The 21,704-nt window shown below is 40.3% G+C and overlaps 3 protein-coding genes and 1 long non-coding RNA gene across 16 annotated transcripts in view; 1 reads left to right on the plus strand and 3 right to left on the minus strand.

Moving 5' to 3' along the window:
• LOC118404553 (protein unc-13 homolog B-like) overlaps positions 1 to 6,479 on the minus strand; it is a 32,735-nt gene extending 26,256 nt beyond the window's left edge. For 9 of the 13 annotated variants that reach the window (XM_035803764.1, XM_035803800.1, XM_035803781.1 and 6 more), the window contains exons 1-5: positions 6,292 to 6,479; positions 6,119 to 6,148; positions 3,293 to 3,392; positions 1,650 to 1,767; positions 1,348 to 1,362 (exon numbers count right to left, since the gene is read on the minus strand). In XM_035803764.1, the coding sequence (XP_035659657.1) occupies positions 1,348 to 1,362; positions 1,650 to 1,767; positions 3,293 to 3,392; positions 6,119 to 6,148; positions 6,292 to 6,313 (285 nt within the window). In that variant the 5' untranslated portion in view covers positions 6,314 to 6,479. The remainder of the gene's footprint in view (positions 1 to 1,347; positions 1,363 to 1,649; positions 1,768 to 3,292; positions 3,393 to 6,118; positions 6,149 to 6,291) is intronic. The other 4 variants (XM_035803816.1, XM_035803808.1, XM_035803738.1 and 1 more) reach the window with 2 other exon arrangements.
• A 313-nt stretch (positions 6,480 to 6,792) lies between these two features.
• LOC118404700 lies at positions 6,793 to 11,867 on the minus strand. The gene is made up of 3 exons (XR_004829792.1): positions 10,441 to 11,867; positions 7,044 to 7,184; positions 6,793 to 6,952 (listed from the first exon to the last, which is right to left on the minus strand). It is a non-coding gene; the product is annotated as an uncharacterized LOC118404700 (long non-coding RNA).
• Positions 11,868 to 12,001: 134 nt separating this feature from the next.
• Positions 12,002 to 14,895, plus strand: LOC118404693 (toll-interacting protein-like). The gene is made up of 3 exons (XM_035803948.1): positions 12,002 to 12,160; positions 12,597 to 13,116; positions 13,359 to 14,895. The coding sequence occupies exons 1-3, from the start codon at positions 12,068 to 12,070 to the stop codon at positions 13,559 to 13,561; spliced, it is 816 nt and encodes a 271-aa protein (XP_035659841.1). The 5' UTR covers positions 12,002 to 12,067; the 3' UTR covers positions 13,562 to 14,895.
• On the minus strand, positions 14,710 to 21,658 carry LOC118404619 (nucleolar complex protein 3 homolog). The gene is made up of 8 exons (XM_035803851.1): positions 20,524 to 21,658; positions 20,071 to 20,259; positions 19,686 to 19,814; positions 19,045 to 19,236; positions 18,604 to 18,773; positions 18,160 to 18,281; positions 16,731 to 16,912; positions 14,710 to 16,317 (listed from the first exon to the last, which is right to left on the minus strand). The coding sequence occupies exons 1-8, from the start codon at positions 21,493 to 21,495 to the stop codon at positions 15,916 to 15,918; spliced, it is 2,358 nt and encodes a 785-aa protein (XP_035659744.1). The 5' UTR covers positions 21,496 to 21,658; the 3' UTR covers positions 14,710 to 15,915.
• Between the last annotated feature and the right edge of the window lie 46 nt (positions 21,659 to 21,704).

A 21,704-nucleotide genomic window follows, 5' to 3' on the forward strand; every position in this document is an offset into this window, starting at 1 on the left:
ATGAATGGGCAGCATCATTCATAATGTGTAATATGTATTTCAAAGGGTTTGCCAGATTTTGTATGAATTGAGCCATATTTCTTCAGGGAATGAAAATCTGAAAATTGCCAATCCTTGTTGTCAATCCTTTGTGTCTTTTGAGAAAGAAGAATACTGTAGACCATTTGTGACTTTTTACACTAACATCCCTCAGGGCACGTTTTGCACATTATTAGGAAATGAGCCTGGCAAAATCATGTTATAAGTAAGAAACCCCACTGGTTAAGTATATCAGTCTAACTTGTTGGCATTTGAAAATCTGACTTTATCACAACTTGCAGTTGGCGTGTGTTACAACAGGTCATAGATTCAGTTTTTTTCAAGACTGCACAGATGTATAAGTGCCTGAGAGAGGGTCTACGTGCAAGTAGTATCCTACAAATAACAAAAGATTAATGCATAACGAAAAATTCAAAACAAAGCCACCTACTGATAACAGTTCATTTTGTGCAGTTCAACCAAGAATAAAATCAAAATAGCTCTCATTATGCCTTATACAGTTGATAATAAAAGACAAAAGCAGTGCAAAGACCCATTACATTATCTAACCACTGCCATACAATATAACGATACATGGGTGGAAATGTGTAAATTGAAATGAATGCGTAACATACATAAGATCAACATTAGATACCCATCACTGGTTCCTGAGACAAGAATCAGCTAACGAAATCTTCTTCTGAAGAAAATCAGACTGGATAAGGAAATTATAATGCAAACATGACACATCCTCCCACATGCCTATAGATAAATGGATGCCGGGATGAGGGTTGGCCATTGTGGAGACCGGAAGAGGTATTAAATCAGGAGCTACGCAGGATCGGGCAATATAACTAATTGTCATGGACTGCCTCTGACAGGTTTCTGCATGGTCTGCTCATTGTGCTATTGAAGAATCTCGTTAACTGTTTTTTCTCCACGGAAAAGGATTCAATTTCCTTGTGAGGCAAGATCTGAATGAGTCATGAGTGCCTACCGCCATGACACAACCAGTGCTGTATGTATTGATCATAATGAATACAGCAGAAGTGTTCATTTTTACTTAGTTTGTCTCTTGGTATGTTTCAAAATACATTTCTTTAAAAAAAAATGAAAAATAATATTTGTCATGATGGTAAATCATAGCTATATTGTTCCATGGACATACATATATGCTTCAATAACTTGTGAGCAACGATCATTGAAAAATACACAAATGCACCTTGTCCACTCACATGAATACTGACACCCGACAGGACATACATATTATACCCATCATATGGGGCTCGTCATATTTATCCTGCAAAAAATTCTGAAAATGTCTCTCACCTCCTGTACTTTCTCCTTGGTAGCAAGACCAAATACAGTTTATTAACTTGTCATTTCAAGAATCAATACAATAGAATTGTTCATTTCTTCTCCAAAATTGAGTTTGAAATTAAGAAAATATGAAAAATCTAGATTTACGCCTCTATAGCAATGCTTGAATTGTGAAAAAAGGGATGTCTCTACAATATATGATGTAAGAAAAATTAGGTTGATACAGAGGCTCTAAGGACACCAAACTAAAACCTACGCACACTTCAAGTCACTGATGGCTACCTTAAATAGTTATTAGCAAGAATGGGTACCTCAGAAGATTGGGGGATGCTCTGAAGTGGAGTCACCACAGTTCCCAGAAGGGAGTCCCATAGCATCCCCTTATTCCACAACTCCACCACCAAACACATGTCCAGTCTCTCTGTTTCACTGGAATATAGCAAGAGAATGATTAATCTTCTGACATGCTAATCATACACTAACATGTGTGTGTACAATAACATATTTATTACACACAAATAAACACTGTACATTTGAAACACGAAAACAAGATGAAGGTTTAAGGTATTCTCTACAAAACTTAAAAATTACATGTACGAAAGTCCTTTAGGTGGTACAATTCCTTCTTTACATTTCATCATAAAACATGCAAATGACCTACATTTACACATTTAATATATGGTGATGCACAGCCTTACCTTACATGTATGAAATTTCTATCACTTACCATTACACATTACACAAATTATAGCACTTTTCTCTTGGTTGTCCACTTTTATACTTTACACTCTTACAATATGCAAATTAGGCCCCTATTTGCATAAATGGTATCTGTAAACGTTACATCTCCCACAAATTACATGTAACATTTATTAAATTCTTTTCATAAAAAACACTGTAATTGTAGATTGTCCTCATTGATTAGGTAAATCGAGTCCTAATTTGCATAATTACATTTCAATGTTCACATCTGTCTATGCTACTGCATACCAAATATGAAGGAAATCCGACATTCCTTTGTATCCTCTTTGAAAGATTTCAACAAAAATGCCCCTGCGTTTGATAAGCATTTGCTAGGGGGCCCAACCCTCAACCAACTTTTTCCATACATTAACAGCTATCTGCCACAAAAAAATAAAGGCGATTGCATGTCCGAGACAAAAGATATAAAAACAAGTTCTACAGCAGTACATACCAAATACTAGTATTATCACATTCCATCCAGAGGTTATTAATTATGCCAACTACAAATATTCAGAAAAACAGGCAGACATAAAGACACAATACTTTAAAATTTGAAAATTGCTAAATCGTTAATAGTTTCTTTATCAACACGATTCCTAATGCCTCCTGGAATTTCGAAAGGTATGCAATTCTTGTCTAAACCTTGTCCTACTTTAATGAAGGCTGTGCATTAGGGCTGGGTACCTGTACAAAACCGTTTTTTCTTATTGGACCGGTCTAGAAAAAAGCGGACCTAAAAAAATTGGAATGTTGGAACTATTGGAAAATGAATATTTGAAAATGAAATTATATGATCAGGCATTCACACGTTTCGGGGCTTACCGGTCGAGGAAAATAACAAGAGCGAAGTAGAGTATAATCTATAGTCATTTCTACCAAGTTTTACAGTCAATAGTACAGAGGCCATTAGTTTTAAGATGAACTTACATTCAAGTACTCATGTATTTGTTGCGAAATGGACCATTGTTTTGAGTATCGTCCATTCACAAGTTCTCATATACTAAATCAGGTCCAGGTTCAGGTCCAAACCTGGACCTGATCCTAATGTGGACCTGAACCAGACCTGGACCTGAATTTTCTGTACCGGTACCCACCCCTACTGTGCATAATTCCTGTGACATGTTCAGCCCATTCCAACTGTCTATGACGAGAACAAACAGAATATTGATTACAATACAAAGACAGGAATGATTATTCACATTGTACTTACAATATGAAGTCCTGCTCCCAGCTGGGACTGTTGCCTTTCACTGCTATCGTGGTACTCTTCGCATTCTGAAGCTTGAGGGTCACATATGTTTGGAATTTTTCTGCAATTACATTTATGTAAAACAAATCAACTGAGGTATGGCACAGGTTGGATTGTGAAAATACATAAACAGAAGAACGTAACAGCAGTGTTAACTTAACAGCAGTGTTTCTCTCAGTAAATTAAAAGAAACACCTTCCCATCAAGCACCTCACATACAATTGCATGAGCCGTTTTAAGATGGCAGATCCATCTTTACAATATATGAATGAACTATTTAATGTGTGCAGTGGCATAACATGTATGAACAGGTAAGCAAGCCATATCATATATTTGTATCATATACTTGATATATAGTATTTTTAAACTGCCCTAAAAGACAATTTCATTGAATTTATGTGATATGGAATGTGCATAATCCACTGCACCAATTTGTTTCAGCTCCATTGATAAATCATCAGTTGTACGGGTCGGCCTCAACACTTGCCCAGCAAGATGCGGTAAATTTACACTACTTTGCAATCTACATAATAGTACATTATTATCAGAAGTTTTAAACAATGTTCTCAACTCATAAATGTTGCTGAAATTTTTAAAGGCGTTAAATTTGGAAGGATGTTGAGAGGTCAGACAGCCTGAAAATTAAACCCTGGCATCAAAGTCGGCACTGATTTTCTCATTATTATTTCTTCCTAATCCCATTCCTGTTGTTACAATACAGCACTGCAGACATTTTTATCAGACGTTTATGCTCATCTGTTATGTTGGTATTTCTTGCATATTCTTTACATGCAGAAATATCATGTTGATATCACCTCCTAGCAAATGATCAAACAATATTGTCAGGACTTTGAATCCCACCCTAACACTCCATGTGGGCACCAGTATGTAATACCACAGTAGGAGGTACTACATATGTCCTCAGGCAGGCATTTACTCATAAAAGAGAACAATTCCAAGATTTATTGCCGATCAGGTTGAAAAGAAAAAACAGACTTCATCTAAGCAGGTCAACGCTGCCAGAAAAATACTGGCTTTTCAAAAGTAGTGAACAGCCAACTCTGTGTATTGACATAGGCTTAAGAATTGACATTTGAACTTTTATTACCTTCCCTCACCCAATGCTTGAGACGAGTTGAGTATAAATTCATCTAATAATATCAGCAGCTGGCATACAGCTAAAGGGCACAAAGATTAGGACGTCTGGAAAGCAACCTTGCATGATTTTCAAGTGATAAAACCATTTTACATACACACTCGTATCTATGATGGGAGGAGACATTTGGACCGATGCTGTGTCACCACACCCAACAGTTCTGGATTATGCATGAGCTGAAATCCACCATAATGTGATCACACATAATTCACACATCAACATTTCCCATTGCTGTGGTAACTCTGTTTTAACAATTTTAGGCTATCAATTTTGGGATAGAAGTATCAGAACAGGTGCCGGTTGTAGATATGACAGAGGAAAGGGTATTGTAGCAGCAGGTGGTTAAAAAAAATCAGACAGCTAGTCATCATGAGTTGAGAGGGAATATTTACACATGAGTAGTTACTTCCTGTTGCTTCCTATTTTTATCTATATAATCATATGTTGACATATGGGTGTTGGCCATTATACAAATGTGCACTGCACTGTGGACAGAAGAAAATGTCAAGTAAATCTCTTTAGCAGAAGGCAAATATGAGTTCTCTAGTCTGTGTTACACGTTGTTTCTTGACATTATTAAAACACCTGGCATCACACTTTCTACTCTTCTTAATCATAGTTATTAGTTAGTGGTATAACATGACCAAACAACATGAAATCTGATAAGAGGAAGTGTTGTGCAAATTTACGCACAGATGTTTTTGTATTGTTTTCCATGCATTCCATTCAAATCGATGTATTAAGGAAATGCCTTGTACTGTGATATGATATGTAAATATGACAGATAACTGCTGCAGGTAACTTAACTATGTTGAAACTATTTTTGAATACACTTAAATAGATGTAGCACTTAAAATGGTTCAAGCTACTTTAGTAGCAAATATTTGCCCATTTATGCACATGTTTAGCATGATTTAACTAATCTATCAAGTTGATATATGAGGATCTGCAACATCTCAAAGCAAAACATACAAATGTATACCTCATTTTTAGTTAGCTGTTACTAGTGTTAGGTAACTTTGACATGTCTATGACAGAGACATCATGTGGTTGATATACTTTGGCTTTGTCGGGGTGTGTAAATATGGATGGAAATATGAAAGACATCGCAATACATTCCATTTGTGTTTTGCCCTTAGATTTGACTTGGCAAAAGTGTTATTATAAAACAGCAAACCAGCATATACATATCAAATATTTAACAGGTGTACTGTGGGGTCATGATTTGCAGATTGTGTCTTTGGGGCAAAAATCCCCAAGGCTCGATTTATTTTCTGCGTATTGATCGCGACTGCTCCACCGTTAATGTTACATGTAAGGCCTGCCACACGCACACCGATATCGGGTCGCACAGTTACACAAACACGGACTTTGATATTTACGTATTGGGTGTCTTCTGCTTCAAATATAAAACACCAGCTTCTGTAACACGGCACCACTGTGGTCACCATACACCTCTATTCAGGGTCCCGTTAGGTACAAGACGGCGTAACGCCCCCAACTGTTCGCGTAGCCCGGCCTGTTTGTGAACGGGCCCTGCCTAAATCAAAATACCACTCATTCGCCAACACACAGCGGGTCGACGAACATATCGTTATAATTTACTCAGATAGAAATTAGTTCACACTTACCTGCAGCTCCCATCAAGCGTGCTTTCCTCACTGCTCCGCCGCCACCGGGAAGAAAAGACGAGAGATTCAACGAAATGAGCGGGTATGTACGGAAAATCATAACAGGAAGAAAATCCGTCAAAAATGTTGCCAACAAACGACCAGATTTCAAGAAATCTGGGATCGCTACTCACCGCAGATACATAGCAGTGACATCTTCACCACACCCTTTGTCTAAAAGGCCTGCTCTAACGGGCCAAACCCACATCAGGTCCGGTCAGTCGCTGATTGCCCCACGGCACGTCGACCAGAATTTCACTTTCTCAATATTCGCCATTTTTTGTCCCGCAAGCTTGCACCTGATGACGTCATCTACAGAACCGTCCACCTGCAAAGGGGTGTCCGGACATGAATATCACACGATTTCTTTAACATCTGGTTCCTTTCCCTCTTTTCCTTTTGCCCTCAGATTTGGTGATTAATGAAATATCGATATGAGAGGTGAGGTTTGCTGTGTGGTAGCAGTGATTGCTTTTACTACTCTATCCGCCAATACGGGCAGCAAAAAGCAACCCATAATCTGCACAGAATGAATAGAATGTTTTTATTTTCTATTATACTTCCCTGTATCAATAGACTAATTTGATACAATCAAAGCAACTAAAGAAGCGCATATGCTTGCCTTTAAAACCAAGAAAAATGTGAAGGAATATGAGGACCACGATAATTTGATAGCATAGTCGATTTAATGTAGCAAGTCCACCCCTGTGCTCAGTTGTAGCAGTCTACAAACCCCGCCCTTGTCCAGAGATGCGCGGAAGTTGTGACGTGTGTTCGGTTCGGAGGTTACCAGCCCTGAGTAGAGATAGGAAGTACCGTAATGTTACGTCCTGAAATCGACCTACTTTTGTTGAAAAGAGCTTCGCAATTGTTTTAGTATTGTTACCTTTTCGCTTTGTTCAGGGTGCGTATCTTTTACATTTCACGTCACTCTGTCATTTCCCTTCCAATTCAAGTTTTCAGGAGATCAACTTAGTGGAGACTCCAAAGATGTCCAAGGAACTTCACTAGACTCCGCAAGGCCTTCCTACAGGGATCGTAGAATTCGAAGAAAAAAAAAGAATCAGGAAATTGGCCGGGGGAGTCAGTCCACACTAAGAAGTTTAGCATTCCCCGCTCGTGATGCGGCAGGCCAAATCGTTTGGTAGCAAAACTCCCTGGCAATAAAATATTCTTCCTTACACTTACACTTACAGTTACAATGATCCATCGAAGTCAGTCCGGTAGAGACTAGAACTTAACCGTACTTGTGTTTTTTTCTCAAGAAGACGAATAATCAAGTGTAACAATTAGAATATGACAATCGATCGACATCTCAAAAAAGACAATTCAATGAAGATCACTGAGCTACATGTACTTTAATTTGCATAAGCGCTCAAATACAATACAAGCTTAGTTCGTACAATCAAGGAGGTTAAAAAAATTAACCTCCTTGCTACAATAAAAGGCGTGGAAATCATTAATAGGATACAGCCCTTTGAGGTTGATCGATGCAGCGACGTACGGCATGTCGGCAAAGATCGGATATTATTCTCGAATTGCAAAATGTGACAAGGGCATTACACTGACTCTCATCAAGGCATGTGTTGGAGAGTCAACATATAAAGACAGCCATATATTTACATATATATATATATAGAGAGAGAGAGAGACTGAGAGACAGAGAGAGAGAGAGGTAGATAGATGGAAAGATAGACAAATAGATAATTTATACAAGTTAAAGTTGAGTGGACCTAATATCAAACTAGAAGAAAATCTGAATGTATGCATGAATCCTTTAGCTATCTCAGTTGAAATGCCGAGGTGCTCTTTATAGGACCACATAGCTTTATATCATGAGGATAGCTTTATGACTGGCCTAGCCATACTAATATTCATTACACAGAGCTCTAACTCAAAATTAAAGAGCTGTCGACCTGCTAGCTCTACCCCAGAACAGGTGGATTGTCGACCTTCTATTCTTCCATGGCTGAGTGATTTCCTGACCGGGAGGAAGCAGCCGTCTACAAGGGTAAAATTTACAACACGGTCTTGAATACTCTTGGTGCCCTGGACCTATGGACGAGGCACACGCAGTTACGCCCCCCAAAATGCAAAGTGATGTACTAAGTCAGTGGTACGGCAAACGCGGAGCTAGCCTCGAACCGAATTCGGCCTCGGCTACTATGCCTGGCCTTCTTGTACTCTTTACCCAATAAACCATTGATCTATAGCTGCCATTTTTGACGACCGTCACCGTCGCTGGGCTTTAGCCATAGGATCTCTTAGCCACAATCTAAGGAGGGCACTTGGTCAAGTCACATGTTCTACTCATCTCTTACTTGCGGCTATCACTCTGGTATCGTGCATTCGGGAAGTGAGTTTCCTCGAATTACTCACGAGATTCTAGTTGAATCAATGACCAACTTTAATGCTCTGTAATTTGTTTACCAATTGTGCTACAGTAGAAGCCAGTTAATTGCACAGCGGATTACCACACATTTCTGTTAATTGCACGGAATCCCCAAATCCCAAACCGTTGCGGTCCAAGTGGATAACTTCGCATTATTGCACCACCCGGATAATTGCACGAAATACTAGCACACTGGCAAAAAGGGTGTGCAATTAAACGGCTTTTTGCAGTACTATGGAATTCTATACAAATAACCACAGGAAGATGGGTAAAAAGCTCACCTCTATGATTAATAGTCCATGAATCGAAAACCCACATTGACACGATAGCTCTTCGGAAACCCCGCAACTACCCTAATAGAAATTCCTTGGACTCTTGCGACCTGTCACATGATGCCAGTTAAATAGGGGTTGTGACGAGTGACAGATGGGTTTAATGACTTTGTTATCTAAGTAATTGGCCCTGATTGCTTAAATGACTTAATTCATCCAAATGGAAAATTAACAAACTAATCGATCACGCCATTACCGAAGAGACATACAATGTATTTGTCACTAGCCTTAAATTAAAGGTTCTTTAAGTTTCCACACGGACGGATGGAAGTGGGGCCAGATGACATGAGTCAAATAAAATGCCTTCTGATACAGCAGCGGTCTCAGGATGATGAAACCTAGATCTCTACGATTCCATTCGTCCAACAGTTATTCATAATATATACAATATTGGTTTATAAAACAAATTGTATCTCGTAGGATGGGCCTGGCTACGCAGGGGGTAACCTCTCAGGTGGCCTCATCTAGTACAAGCTCATAAAACGTCATTGATATCCATTAATGTCTTCCACTTCTCTATCCTGAAGAAGATAAAGTGTGTGCCGACTTTTGTACAGTAAACAAAGATACGCTAAGAGCGCTAAAAGCAATACTTTTGGGGGGCTTATCCGCCTAATAATCAACTCCACCATGGCCACCCGCACCCACTGCAGGGCACACAACAGGTGGACATAATTACCATTATTAGGTGGCTAAAATAGTATCAGCGGATGATGATGATTACAGGGCTTGGCGTCCCCCAAGCCTCACGCTATACGTAATAGTTCATTAAAAGATGAAATTTGGTGTTCTGGCAAACATCGATCGCATGACCCTTTTTTACCCCTGTTTTATCTGGATTACGTCCATGTCCTGGTGTTCGGTCACGTATGGCAAATACAAGTACTATTACAAGTAAATGTATTGCCCAACGTCTATGTGTACGCCAGGATCGGACCATACACTTATCATATATGGGCCACTATCATGTTTAACTCTATATCATACACCAATGTCACAATCAATCAATCAATCAACAACATTGATAGCGGATAAATGATAGAGTAAGTACTTGTAATAACAACCAATACGTGTGTCATTTCTATAACTTATGGATACTAGTACGCAATGTATCTTTGGCGTGACCTAAAGATGGGGGCACACCTGTGTATATATTTATGTCCGTATGAGGCGCGCATGGGAGTTTGCCTCCACCAGGCTCCACACTGTGGGTCGTTGGAAAAATAGTAGAAATTGGACAAACGTAAACAGGTAACATGTCAGACGAGTTAGCTGGGTCGCTACCCATACTTCTCGGTCAGCTAACTCATCTGGCATGTTATGTATCTATATTTGTCCAATTTGTACTATTTTTCCCGCAACCTGTGGAGCCTGATAGAGACTAAGAGTGTTATACGCACCTCAAACGGACTTGAATATATACGCATGTGTGACCCCACCTTAACGCACGTAAACTTTTCTTGTGCGCTTCGTAATAAAAAATGACTGAGTATTGATTATTGTTTCACTAATCATTCAAACTTTCAAAATTTTTGCCGTAGAAATGCACTTGTTCCTACCTCAGTGACAAATTGGAGGGACTCGTTAGGACCTCGCTGTCATGGCATGTGCTGTTTGTACTGAGACGGAATGAGGCCTAGCTTGTCTTTCCACCTTATATCAGTCATACCTTGCGTTCTAACACGCCTCCTTTGCATGCATTTTGGGTGGCAAATGAATCGATCACATGCTCTGAGTCATCTGTTAAAGGCTTTTAACATTCTTTATACGGGTCTATATCCGGGACTGTAGTCTTCCTAGCCTACCTACACCTCGATTTGGGCAAACAACAGCAATGTATAGGCGCGGCTGACGGCAAGCTCCAATATTTATAAAAAAAAAAAGTCCATACTTCAACTAGAATGTCAGCTCAACATTGTCATCAAAATTCGGACGGCAAAGTAGTACCCCTTTCACAGTTTGTAGTGGCAGATTGAGCGTCCAACTTAGCACAGTGAGTAGCAGGCACAGGCTACAACTTCGCGAGTTCTTGTCTTTCTTGGCTCATGCCGTCATGGCCATTTTATTCGTTGCCGGTTTCGTGACATAAGATATTAAGGTTGGCGAGTCCGTTGGTTTGCTTGCTTTGCGTTTGCATTAGTTTGTTTCTGTTTTCTTAATTGATTCAAACATTCTTGATACGGAACCTCCTTGGTTGACCGAATAAAACCTGTGTCCTCTTGAGGAAAGCGCTGAACGATTGACGGTTCATGAAGTTGCTGTTAGTCATTTCGAGTTTATGCCTTGAGCTAAAAGTTAACAAGTGACCGTAGGTAACATAGTTTGTGACGTCGGTCTGGTATATGTTGGTTGTTGTGTCTTCTTTGGTGTGTGACGTTGTGCTTATACATGTATCCTATAATGATTCTTTTCATGGTGTTAGATATATCGTTTTATTTAAAGTTGCTTAATGTCTGTGTCATGTGAATCTTAATGTTAAAGACCTAAACAGGTATGAATTGTGAGATAACATGTGGTCAAAGTCTAAAGTTATGGTGACGATAAGTAACCGGATGGCCTAATACACTGGACATTCACATACAGACAAAGTATAAGATTTGAATCAGGAGGTGCATATGATATATTAAGGTGTATCATATTGCAATGTACTGCATGCAGTTGTCTGGTAGCCAACCGCACTATAGCTCCTGAGTCTCTTCAGTCCTCTTCGCAATTTGGAGGCACGGGAGCTAATAACGTTATTAGATCGTAATACTAATAATAGTATGATGCCAGGCTACGCAGAAAGCGAAGCCTGCAGCCGGCTACCAGAAATATGTGACGTCACATATTTGCTCATTTCAAATGTTGTCTTGAAACAACTTTTTAAAATCTTGAGAAAATGTGACGCTTCGCCATTGTGGTATTGTCTTATTTCTAATTACTAATTCATTATCAATCACCATGATCACAGAAACACGCAAAGGGCTCGACAACACATTTTAGCAGTAACCCTTATATAACACAACACAACATACCATACACGCTACAATTGCACTACAAATATTTGATTTATTGCAATACAATTAATTGTAATGTTATTGATTGTAAATACAATGGCAGAAAGAATCCGTATTGACCGATGCAACTATCAGATCTTAGCGTTTGTATGCTATCCAGGAAGAAAGCACGGGGAAGCAAAACAAAATGGCGACGAAGGTGACGAAGCGGGGACAGGTAATGTTGGGCGACTTGCCCGACGATTTTCTGCGGATTGAAGCCACACCGCAACAGCTACAGGTACGCACTTTCATATTGACATAACAGTTGACTGGATAAGGTTAGCAAGATGAATGTATTATCCTTGGGTCGGACGTGACGTCTCGAGGACTGAGAGTGACTTTCTCCAACCTCCTTGCTTTCTCTGTGTAAGACCCACCATCGTTTATGTTATAATATATAAAAAGTTAGTGTACTGGATGGAAAACCAGCATAACTCTTTCGTTACTTGTGTAAAGATGTTTTTTGCTAAACGTCAACCAATCGTCTTACAGCAAGGAGGTTACAGTATATCTCTATATAACCTTTCTTACAGTAGATATAGCAAAATTATTTTATCCATTTGAAATCATGCACATTCTTAATAATAAGTATATCATGGTTTAAAGTAGATATTCTTCTTAGTCAGCTGTTCATAGCAGTAATCATAATTGTTACAACCCATGTGTTATTCCAGGCTACTGCGGACATGCAGGCAGCTCAGATGTACGCTCAGTACGGCTTCATGGGGCAGAGCTCAGGCCGGCTAAGCATCACCGTTGCCCAGGCCAAGCTGGCCAAGAACTATGGCGTAACACGTATGGACCCTTACTGTCGTATACGGGTTGGGCACGCAGTGTTCGAAACCCCAACGGCCTACAATGGAGCCAAGAACCCACGCTGGAATAAGGTCGTCCACGCCCCAATCCCGCAAGGCGTCAACTCCTTCTACCTGGAGATATTTGACGAGCGGTCCTTCACCATGGACGACAGAGTGGCGTGGGGCCACATCACCATTCCAGAGTCAGTGTTTAACGGGGAGACGGTGGACGACTGGTACACGCTGAGCGGGAGGCAAGGTGACGACAAGGAGGGCATGATCAACCTGGTCCTGTCCCACTCCACGGTACCCATGATGCAGCAGGTCCCGCAGGTCATGCCACAGATGCCGATGATGATGGTGCCCCAGCCTGTGTACTATCCTACTGTACAAGCAGGTAATCTGTCTGTACTTTCATGGGTCACACAATTGGATCTATCTTTGAGGAAAAACCATGGAGCAGTGAGATAATTTTACTTTTAGGAAAATGAATATAAATACAGACATGTGAGATACACGTAGGGGGCTCTCAAACACTGTACTTGAAATTAGATGGGCAGACTCTTATGAAATAAATTTTAAGATACATATGTGAAGATATTCGTTTGTTGATACATGAACTTGTTCTGTTTTTGTCAGGTGTTCCATACCAAGTCCCCGCAGGCCAGATGCCAGCCCAGCAGCAGCCACCAGCTCAACCCGCCATCACGGAGGAAGACCTGAAGGCTCTACAGGACATGTTCCCCAACATGGACGCTGAGGTGGTGCGGTCTGTACTGGAGGCCAACCGTGGCAACAAGGATGCAGCCGTCAACAGTCTGCTGTCCATTACAGCTGAATAGAAACTGAGTGAAAGCTCATCTGTGTTGGTAGAGAAGATGGTTCAAAATTCTGAACTTTCAGTTTAACACAAACAAAATGCACCAGTATAAATTCCTAAGTCTAACCAATCCCTTCTTCAGGTATACTGGCACACTCCCGAGTCTCTCTCGAGTCTCATATCAGAAATGAGTGGATCAGTATTCTTGAGGAAAGCAAAGGATTCAGTTGATGATTTGTTGTTAGTTATTTCCAGTTATGTGTTGAAACTAAAAGTTAAGAATTGAATCAGGTGAATGTGGTTTAACTACATATGTAAAGATGTATTATATTATGATGTACTGCGGTGTCCTTTTTCTCTAATCCAATCCCAGTGCTAATTGCTGCTTACAAGCTACTAGTATATGGTACCAAGTCACCAACAACTAAAAAAATTGCTGGAAAATTGGTTCAGGCTAAATACACTTTTATCGTCAGAATTTCAGATACAAGTAGACATGCATTGGTAAATAGTTGTTGCAGGTTGCTCAAGTACCTGTTGCAGGTCAAAGAAAAATATATAAAGAGGCTAGGCTGTTCCATTAAAAAAGTTCAGGAGTAGTGGTGGAAACATTGAAAATAAATAGATCACCAAGTGTATTTTAGATATCATAAGTTTCATAGCCTATTCATACAGAAGGATGCTAGTTAGCTAATGAAGGGGTAGGAAGTAGTTCAATTTTCATTTTTCCTCCAATTGACTGCTCTTGTAAAACACAATTTATGCGCTCTGCATGGTTGTTGTTCAAATTCCTGAGTGTCCCTCCTCATAAAGACTTTCATCAGTGGGCATTTACAAAGTCAAAATGAAAGCAAAACATTTTTCAGACCAGCCTCTTTTTTATGTGGAACAGCCAAAAGCCAGAAATTATATTGGGCTACTTAAGCAGTGGTAGAGTTGTTGGTGTTGTGAATTCTATATTGATGCTCATAATTTTGTCTTACTTTGTCTCTTGTGTATTACCAACATTTATGAATCCCCAAGAATGTCAGGGAGCATTGCTGGTGGGTAGCTAATGCAAAGTAAGGGTAGTCTTATGCAGTAACAAGTTATGATTGTATATACATATGAATGCAAAATTAGATGAACAAGATAAGCATAGCAGTCTATAAAGCATATTCTCTGATGAACTTTTTATGAACGACTTTTTGTTTTTAAGTACGGTATTGGTAGAAAGTTACAAGACTTGGGAAACGTGTACTCAGTGTACACCTGTAGTGTCTTCCATTCTTCTGTTACATAGATGATATCTGTCATGTAATTAATACTATTTCAAAGCTAATGAGACTGCCATCTAAATAAACTATGAATCAGGTAGACACTGAAAATATAAAGAACATTAATTGTAACTCTAGTCCGTGTAACACAACATCTGCTGTCCAATGCTGTAATGGCCCCTCCCACTGGGGGCTGGCGGATGTTGGTTGGGCACCTATAAACATTATTTAATCAGCCTACCTCTACTCTACTTTTCCTGAACCAAAAATGTATCAGTGCAAGTATATCTGGAACAATACATTGTTTTCTGATATGATCTCTGACTTCGAATAAGCCAAGTTCTTGTTAGGACAGCTTCATCTTATGTTAGACAAAATCATGCCAGTGAAAGTTTACTAAACCAACCAAAAATCACTTTCTCATGGCAGCTTTAGTGAAATCTTGTGACTCATAATTGAGATTTGGTCTTCGTGGCTAGCTAACAATTGCTTAACCATTTTACTCCGCTGATATTGCAGGGAAGAAATCAGCACATTTAATGGTCAATTACTCTCCCTTGCTTTTTATTTTACTTTAAGCATATTGATTAATGTTGCATATAAATACATGTAGAATTTTTTTTTTTTACACACGAAAGAAACACCCTTTCCAGTTATCAACAATGCTCTACTCAAGGCCTAGCCTGTGATGCTCTCTTGTTTACTGGCTTTTTTGCTACTGAAGATGGAAAGGACGAGAGCCCATTGTACTGCAACCTGTGTTCATTTCCTCCACAGATACATGATGTGGAGGCGTGATCAATAAGTCTTAAGCCTCACCAAGACATAAGGTGCAAAAATCACATTTTGGAGCATGGTTATTAAGAATAAAGACTTATATCAATGTCAACTAAAATTCAAATCACTGTTATCATAACTTTGGATGTGACGCCAAACAAGGTTAGGTGAGAAGGATAAAAATATGGGCAATGGAGCTGTGACCTGAGGTGTGCAGGTCAACTTGCTCTGCTGAAAATCAGGTACCCAGTTCTTGTTAGTTGAAATGCGGAGGAAATCCTCATCAAACATTTTAAGAATGTGTTTGTACATTTCATCTCTTTTGTTCAACACCACACTTTATCTACATTGCATCACCACAGACATCCTGCTCTAATGTCCTCATGCTCTCCTGCACAAGGCCTCCCAGCCTGGAAAATGGCTTCATATTCTTGCCACCCTTCCCTGGTCCAGGGATAGAGGGGTTAAAGTTCATCTCAGACGGATCAAACTCTTGCCACAGCTGAGAGGGAGATTTCCTGTCCAGTGATGGTGGAAGGGATCCAGCTCCCTCCGAAGGGGCCTTCCGTAGTAGATGAGCCGCATATCTGCGTACATGAGGGTGGTAGTGTCGGTTGAGATGGTGAAGTTCCCACAGTGCAGTTGTGTGAGCGTTACAGTGCTCGGGTTCCTGTAGCTCAGGTAGATACATGCCGCCTCCCTGCGTCTCCTCAATCTGCAGCAGCATGTCTGTCTTGGGGAAAACCTACAGTGAAAGCCAAGGGAAGAGAAAGAAAAGTGTCTCAACCGTACAATGTACAAAATGTCAATCTTGTGCACAGTGAATCAATTAGTACATTCTCCAGAAAGAAATGGCTAGCAACCACAATTTTGACTTTCAGTGTTAGCAACTGTCAAATGAGGTGTCAAGAAATTTGTTCTTTCTCAAAACTTACACACTGACTCGTCAATGAAGTTTAGACATCCAAGTAATATGTTACACAAAGTAACAATTGGGCAACTGGATAGGAAATGGTAAGACATCTAAAATAGCATCAGACTGAAACTGGCTATATAAGCCATCCAACGGATACACATATGTATTAATAAGGAGTGAAACATGTTTGATGTGATAGCACCAGTATCAGCCACACTATCATGTTAGGTACTAGTACAGACCTTCAGGAAGTCCCGGGAAGCAGCTAAGGTACCCAGAGTGCTGTTGGGCAGCAGCTGGAGGGACAGAGAGCACAGTCGCTTCAGGAAAGCGAAGGCACGCTGCATGGACACCTGCTTCCTGCGCTTGTTCAACATGATGTCAATACACTCCAGGGCATTGGTGGTGTCATCTGTGTCCTGACCTGCAGAAAAGAAGGAAAGGAAATCAGCGAACCATGGCCAGTAGTGTGGTAGATTGTTGCCAAAAACTCTACTCAACACGGAAAGTTTGTAATCTTGAGTCAATTTCTCCAATATTACTTAAGCATGTAGTATTGGAAAGCTTATTCATTAGCCTTTACAATGATGCCCCATTTGCTATGATTGCATATTCATGGCTTGAGCACAAGGGCTGCTAATGTGGGTAGGTCATGAAAAAATTGATGTAATTTTCTTTTATCCTATGCCCATTATCTTTTGATTATTAGCATTATGTGTTATATTATTAGAAACCTTGTATACTTTTCATTGAAATGATACCTCTCATTTGTTAGAATCATGCTTTTAAACAATGACTACTATGACATTTCATGAGTGGGTTACTAAAAAAAGTGCTGAAATTCCCCTGAAAACATCCAACAGCATGTTGGTAGGGAAATTTCCACATTTCTTTTTTGTGACAAACCCAAACGTAAGCTGTGCTGTTCAATCCTTGAGTGCAGAAATCAGCACAAATGTGTTATCATTTTGTATGATTTCCAATGATACATAATACTATACAATTGATCAGGTAAGGATGGAGGCATGATTGATCCACCCTCACACTCAGGGTTGACAATCGCGGCAAAGCCTAACGATAACACCCCTGACAACTCAGCCACAGAATTCGGTTATTAGGGGCGTGGCTTCTAACCAACTGTCAGCCCATCGAAGAGATGGCTTTTTGTTGTCAAAAGCTCGGAAAAGCGCCATATAAGGTGACTCATTAATATTCAAGAGCAAGATAACAGTACCGGCATAACGTTTCACAGTACTTTTAGCGTCCAGACGTCTTTATTTAGGTACCAAATTTAACAGTTGTCGGTTCTGTGGGTATAGGTAACCACGGCATCAACGTATACCGACCTAGCATATGAAAAAAAACAAAGATAAACAGATCTTTGTGTACGCCGCGCCGTACCATGCGTACGCTGTTTGTTCGAAACTTGCAATCCGGTCGCTGATTGGCCTGCGACAAATCAGGCAAGCTCATTAATATTCATAAGCAAGGCGCCCCTAATAACTGAATTCTGTGGCTGAGTTGTCAGGGGTGATATCATCAGGCTTTGCCGCGATTGTCAACCCTGAATGTGAGGATGGATTGATTAAACATAAGTTCCAACCTTTTAGTGTTGATTATACATATATAACACAACATTGTACAATGGTAAATGTCCACAAGTTTTCTCACCTGCATGTAGGTGCAGCAGGCTGGCATACAGGTGTGTGTAAAACCTGAGTGGGTCGATGTTTAGAACACCTCCCTGGTTAGCCAGGATCTGGAATGCTGTCACCATACAGTGGAGCGTTTCCCTTGGGGGTAGAGAAGACACAGTCACAGATTAGAAGACCGCCCACTGGTACTGCTTGAATGTCTGCAATACCACCTTCTCATACAAGGTGGTGCTTCAACACATGTTGCTCATCATATTGTAATCTATCTGAACCTATGAATGTGGTTTGTCATTTGTGTTCATCAATTCAATACACCAACATCTTGAATCTGTTTCAAAATCTAACATACATGTGCTACAATGATTGCAAAGAAATGGTTTGCATACTAGTATGTCATGGGGAAAATACAAATGCACACAAAAGTTTTATGTACCATGCAAACACCATGCTGGTGCCATACCTGTAACTGAGGCTCCCTGACTCCACCAGTTCTCTCAGCACAGTGATCAGGTCATTGAAAAACTCCACATTAATGAGGTGGGAGAACTTAGCCAGTCCCTCCAGTACTGACGGCAGCAGGACAGACTGTCGATTCTTCTTCAGGATACGGAAGTATGTCAGAAACACCATCTGAACAAAGTCAAACAACAGACGTTAAAAGATGTTGTAACTTGAAAAGTTAGTTCATTTCAAATATAGTACATGTACTATGATCGACCTGAATGTTTCTAGAATATCCCTTTCTGGTAAAATCAATTACCCAAAATAAAAATAAAGATTAAAGAAAAACAGTTGCAAAGCATTAAAAGTGAAAAGATCTCCAACCTGACACATAAATAAGGGGTATATTTTATTTCTAAATCACTTCTGTGAGACAATCAAATACTGAACACCAGAATACCTCTATAGTTTGAGTATTGAGGTCAAGCTTCCGCTTCTGGTTCTCTGTAGCCTCGGCCTCCAGTAGTTCTCGTGTCAATTTCTCTTCCCGCTTGGCTCGTTTGCGCTGGGCACGAGATCCCTTCTTCAACATTTCCTTCTTTTCCTTCATCTTCTTATCCACTTCTTTCTCTGGGTCTTTGGATTTTATTTCCTGTGTGTATCATTGAGGGTACAGTAAATTGATGTGTGCTTTTGGCTCATATAAGAATTATGAGCAAAAACGCCATATTATCATATTTTTTTGGTGATAACTTACAAGCATATCTACATGTATTGAAGCATACAAACTCCTTACTGTTCCACTACAATAGTGGTGCCTAGAACTATCAGGGAACTCATTGCAACAACATTCTCATTAGATACCATGTAGCTTTGAACAATGCTAGCAGCTAGATTAGGGATGACTTGTCTTTCAGTGCAATATAAAAACACTGAAGAAGGTGGAAGGGGACAGGCAATGACTTGGAGAAGGACAACCAAGTGGAATGATGATGATGATAAACTATCTGTTGCCAAGGCATGTGCCTGAGAAGCTTGTAAGTTACACCAAAGTGCTATGAAACCCAGATTCAGAAATACAGATTCAGATACTTATCTTACCTTGATTTTAAGTGCCAGGAAGGTTTCAAGCACCCTTGGCTGGACACTGAATGCTTTACTCTTTACCATACTGGTAATGAGTTTCACCACCTCCATGGTGGAATCACCCTGTCTGTCCTGCTTAAACACCTGCAGAGGAAGAGAGTTTTTAACAAGGAAAGACGGATGTTCTGGTCATGTATTTACAGATACATGCCATGCATGCAGGTTAGACTTACATTACTGAGTACTAAGTACATGTATTCCAATTACAGAGATGTGTGGATGGATAACTCAATATAGCAGTACACTGTATCATATAGTAGTAAAGGGAAAAAAGTATCTAGATGTCTACAGTTGGCATACCTGCCGCATTAACAGAAGGATATTGCAACTCAACACTCACCTTCTTCACAGTGTCACAGCACATGTCTGCGATGTCAGGGTTAGAATGGTCCATCAGAGGCACAATGACAGACATGATGTTAGTCCTGAAGTTGAAGTGCATCAGGCTAACCAGCAGTTCACACATGCACTTCACAGCAACCTCCATCAGACTCTGCAGGGCTTTCATGGGCAGCTTGTTCTGCCCACTCTGGAAATACACATTAAATACATCATAAATTCAGTTGCTTCATATTGATTGTTTTATGCAAAACTATATTTTGAGTGTTAGGCAAACTACTTGTTAGAATAACATTTCACCCTTCAATATTTGTCTGGAAAAGGCAGTCAGGAGTCTGGTCCTAGCTTTCTTCGTCTTTTGCCTCAGAGATGATTAAGACCCTGGAAAGTACAAACTACCTTTAACATTATATACAGTAACCACTGGTACTAGAAGATTGATACCAATACTAACCACTCCTTGAGCCTTTTTCTTGCTGGTGCAAGCCTTGATAATGTCCTCCATGTGCTGTAGGTACAGCTGGTACTGTCTCACCAGTCCCTCCTCCCACTCTACCAGCTGCTTCACATCCTTCTTCATCTTCTGCTGCATCTCCTTATCAGTCCTGGTTCTGATGTGGTACCCAGGTGCGATGTCCTTAAACACCTCACACAGCGACAACATCACCAACTTCCTCACAGTGACGGCCACCTGACGGTCCTCTTCATTCAGCATCACTCGCAGAGCCTTCAGGGAAGACAAGGCCTCCTGGGGGCTGTCCATGACACGGATGGAGAGCTTTGCAATCTGCATCTTACGTCGTGCAAGAGTCTCTTTCTTGAGTTTGAAAAGTTCCACCTCTGACAGAGTCTCAGGCAAAGTTGTCACATTTACTTCCCTTTTCTTCTCAACAAGTTCTTCTTTTTCCTCTCCTTGTTCAATAATGTTCTCTTCATCTGACTCAGTCTTTTCCATCACCTGTGGAATAATCCCCCTTTCTCCTTTGATAGGAAGTAAATGCAGATACTTCCTGTCCTCTGTTTCCATCTGGCGGAATTGTTTCCGTGGCAACTCCTCATAGTCTGCAACTTCATCCTCATCATTTTTTCTCCTCTTTTTATCACCCCTTTCTTCCTTCTTTTCATCTATGGTGTCAGTGACAAAGCTGATATTTTGCCCCATGGTCTCCAGGTATTCCATATGGTCATCATCGACCATATCATCTGGCAAAACCTCTTCCTCAACATCTTCTCCGTCACTCCCAAGGTTGCCAAGGTTACCACCGGCACCAGAGGCATTCTTACCAATTTGGGTAGAGCTGAACTTGTTCTTGGTTTTTCCTGTGGCCTTCTTGCGCTTGTTGCTGGCTTTCGTTTGTGAGATGTTTCTACGCTTAATCGCACTGACCTTGGGCCCCTTGGAGCTCACAGCTTTCCCTTTCGCCATGGATGCTGTTCGTAGCAAGAACTAAGTCCCAGAAACTCCCGTGAATGTATCAGTAACGGCATAAATGTTTCAGTCCATGGGAAACGTGGAAATGTTACAACTTCATACTGCCATGTGCGGACACGAATGGGTCAAAGGTGACATTGCGTCTATGAGGATGGGGGTGTCAATTATTAAAATTTTATGGAATACAAACAAATACCGATATA

The sequence above is a fragment of the Branchiostoma floridae genome, chromosome 2, assembly GCF_000003815.2.
Source record: "Branchiostoma floridae strain S238N-H82 chromosome 2, Bfl_VNyyK, whole genome shotgun sequence".
In the NCBI taxonomy this organism is placed as follows: domain Eukaryota; kingdom Metazoa; phylum Chordata; class Leptocardii; order Amphioxiformes; family Branchiostomatidae; genus Branchiostoma; species Branchiostoma floridae.

Excerpts from the sequence above, each read along its gene's own strand:
- LOC118404619 (XM_035803851.1), bottom strand. The coding sequence starts at position 21,495 with ATGGCGAAAGGGAAAGCTGTGAGCTCCAAGGGGCCCAAGGTCAGTGCG. Across the intron at positions 19,237-19,685 it reads TCCTGGCACTTAAAATCAAG|GAAATAAAATCCAAAGACCC; the intron begins GTAAGATAAGTA and ends TGATACACACAG. Across the intron at positions 16,913-18,159 it reads CCTGCTGCACCTACATGCAG|GTCAGGACACAGATGACACC; the intron begins GTGAGAAAACTT and ends TCTTTTCTGCAG.
- LOC118404693 (XM_035803948.1), top strand. The coding sequence starts at position 12,068 with ATGGCGACGAAGGTGACGAAGCGGGGACAGGTAATGTTGGGCGACTTG. Across the intron at positions 12,161-12,596 it reads CCACACCGCAACAGCTACAG|GCTACTGCGGACATGCAGGC; the intron begins GTACGCACTTTC and ends GTGTTATTCCAG. Across the intron at positions 13,117-13,358 it reads CTATCCTACTGTACAAGCAG|GTGTTCCATACCAAGTCCCC; the intron begins GTAATCTGTCTG and ends TGTTTTTGTCAG.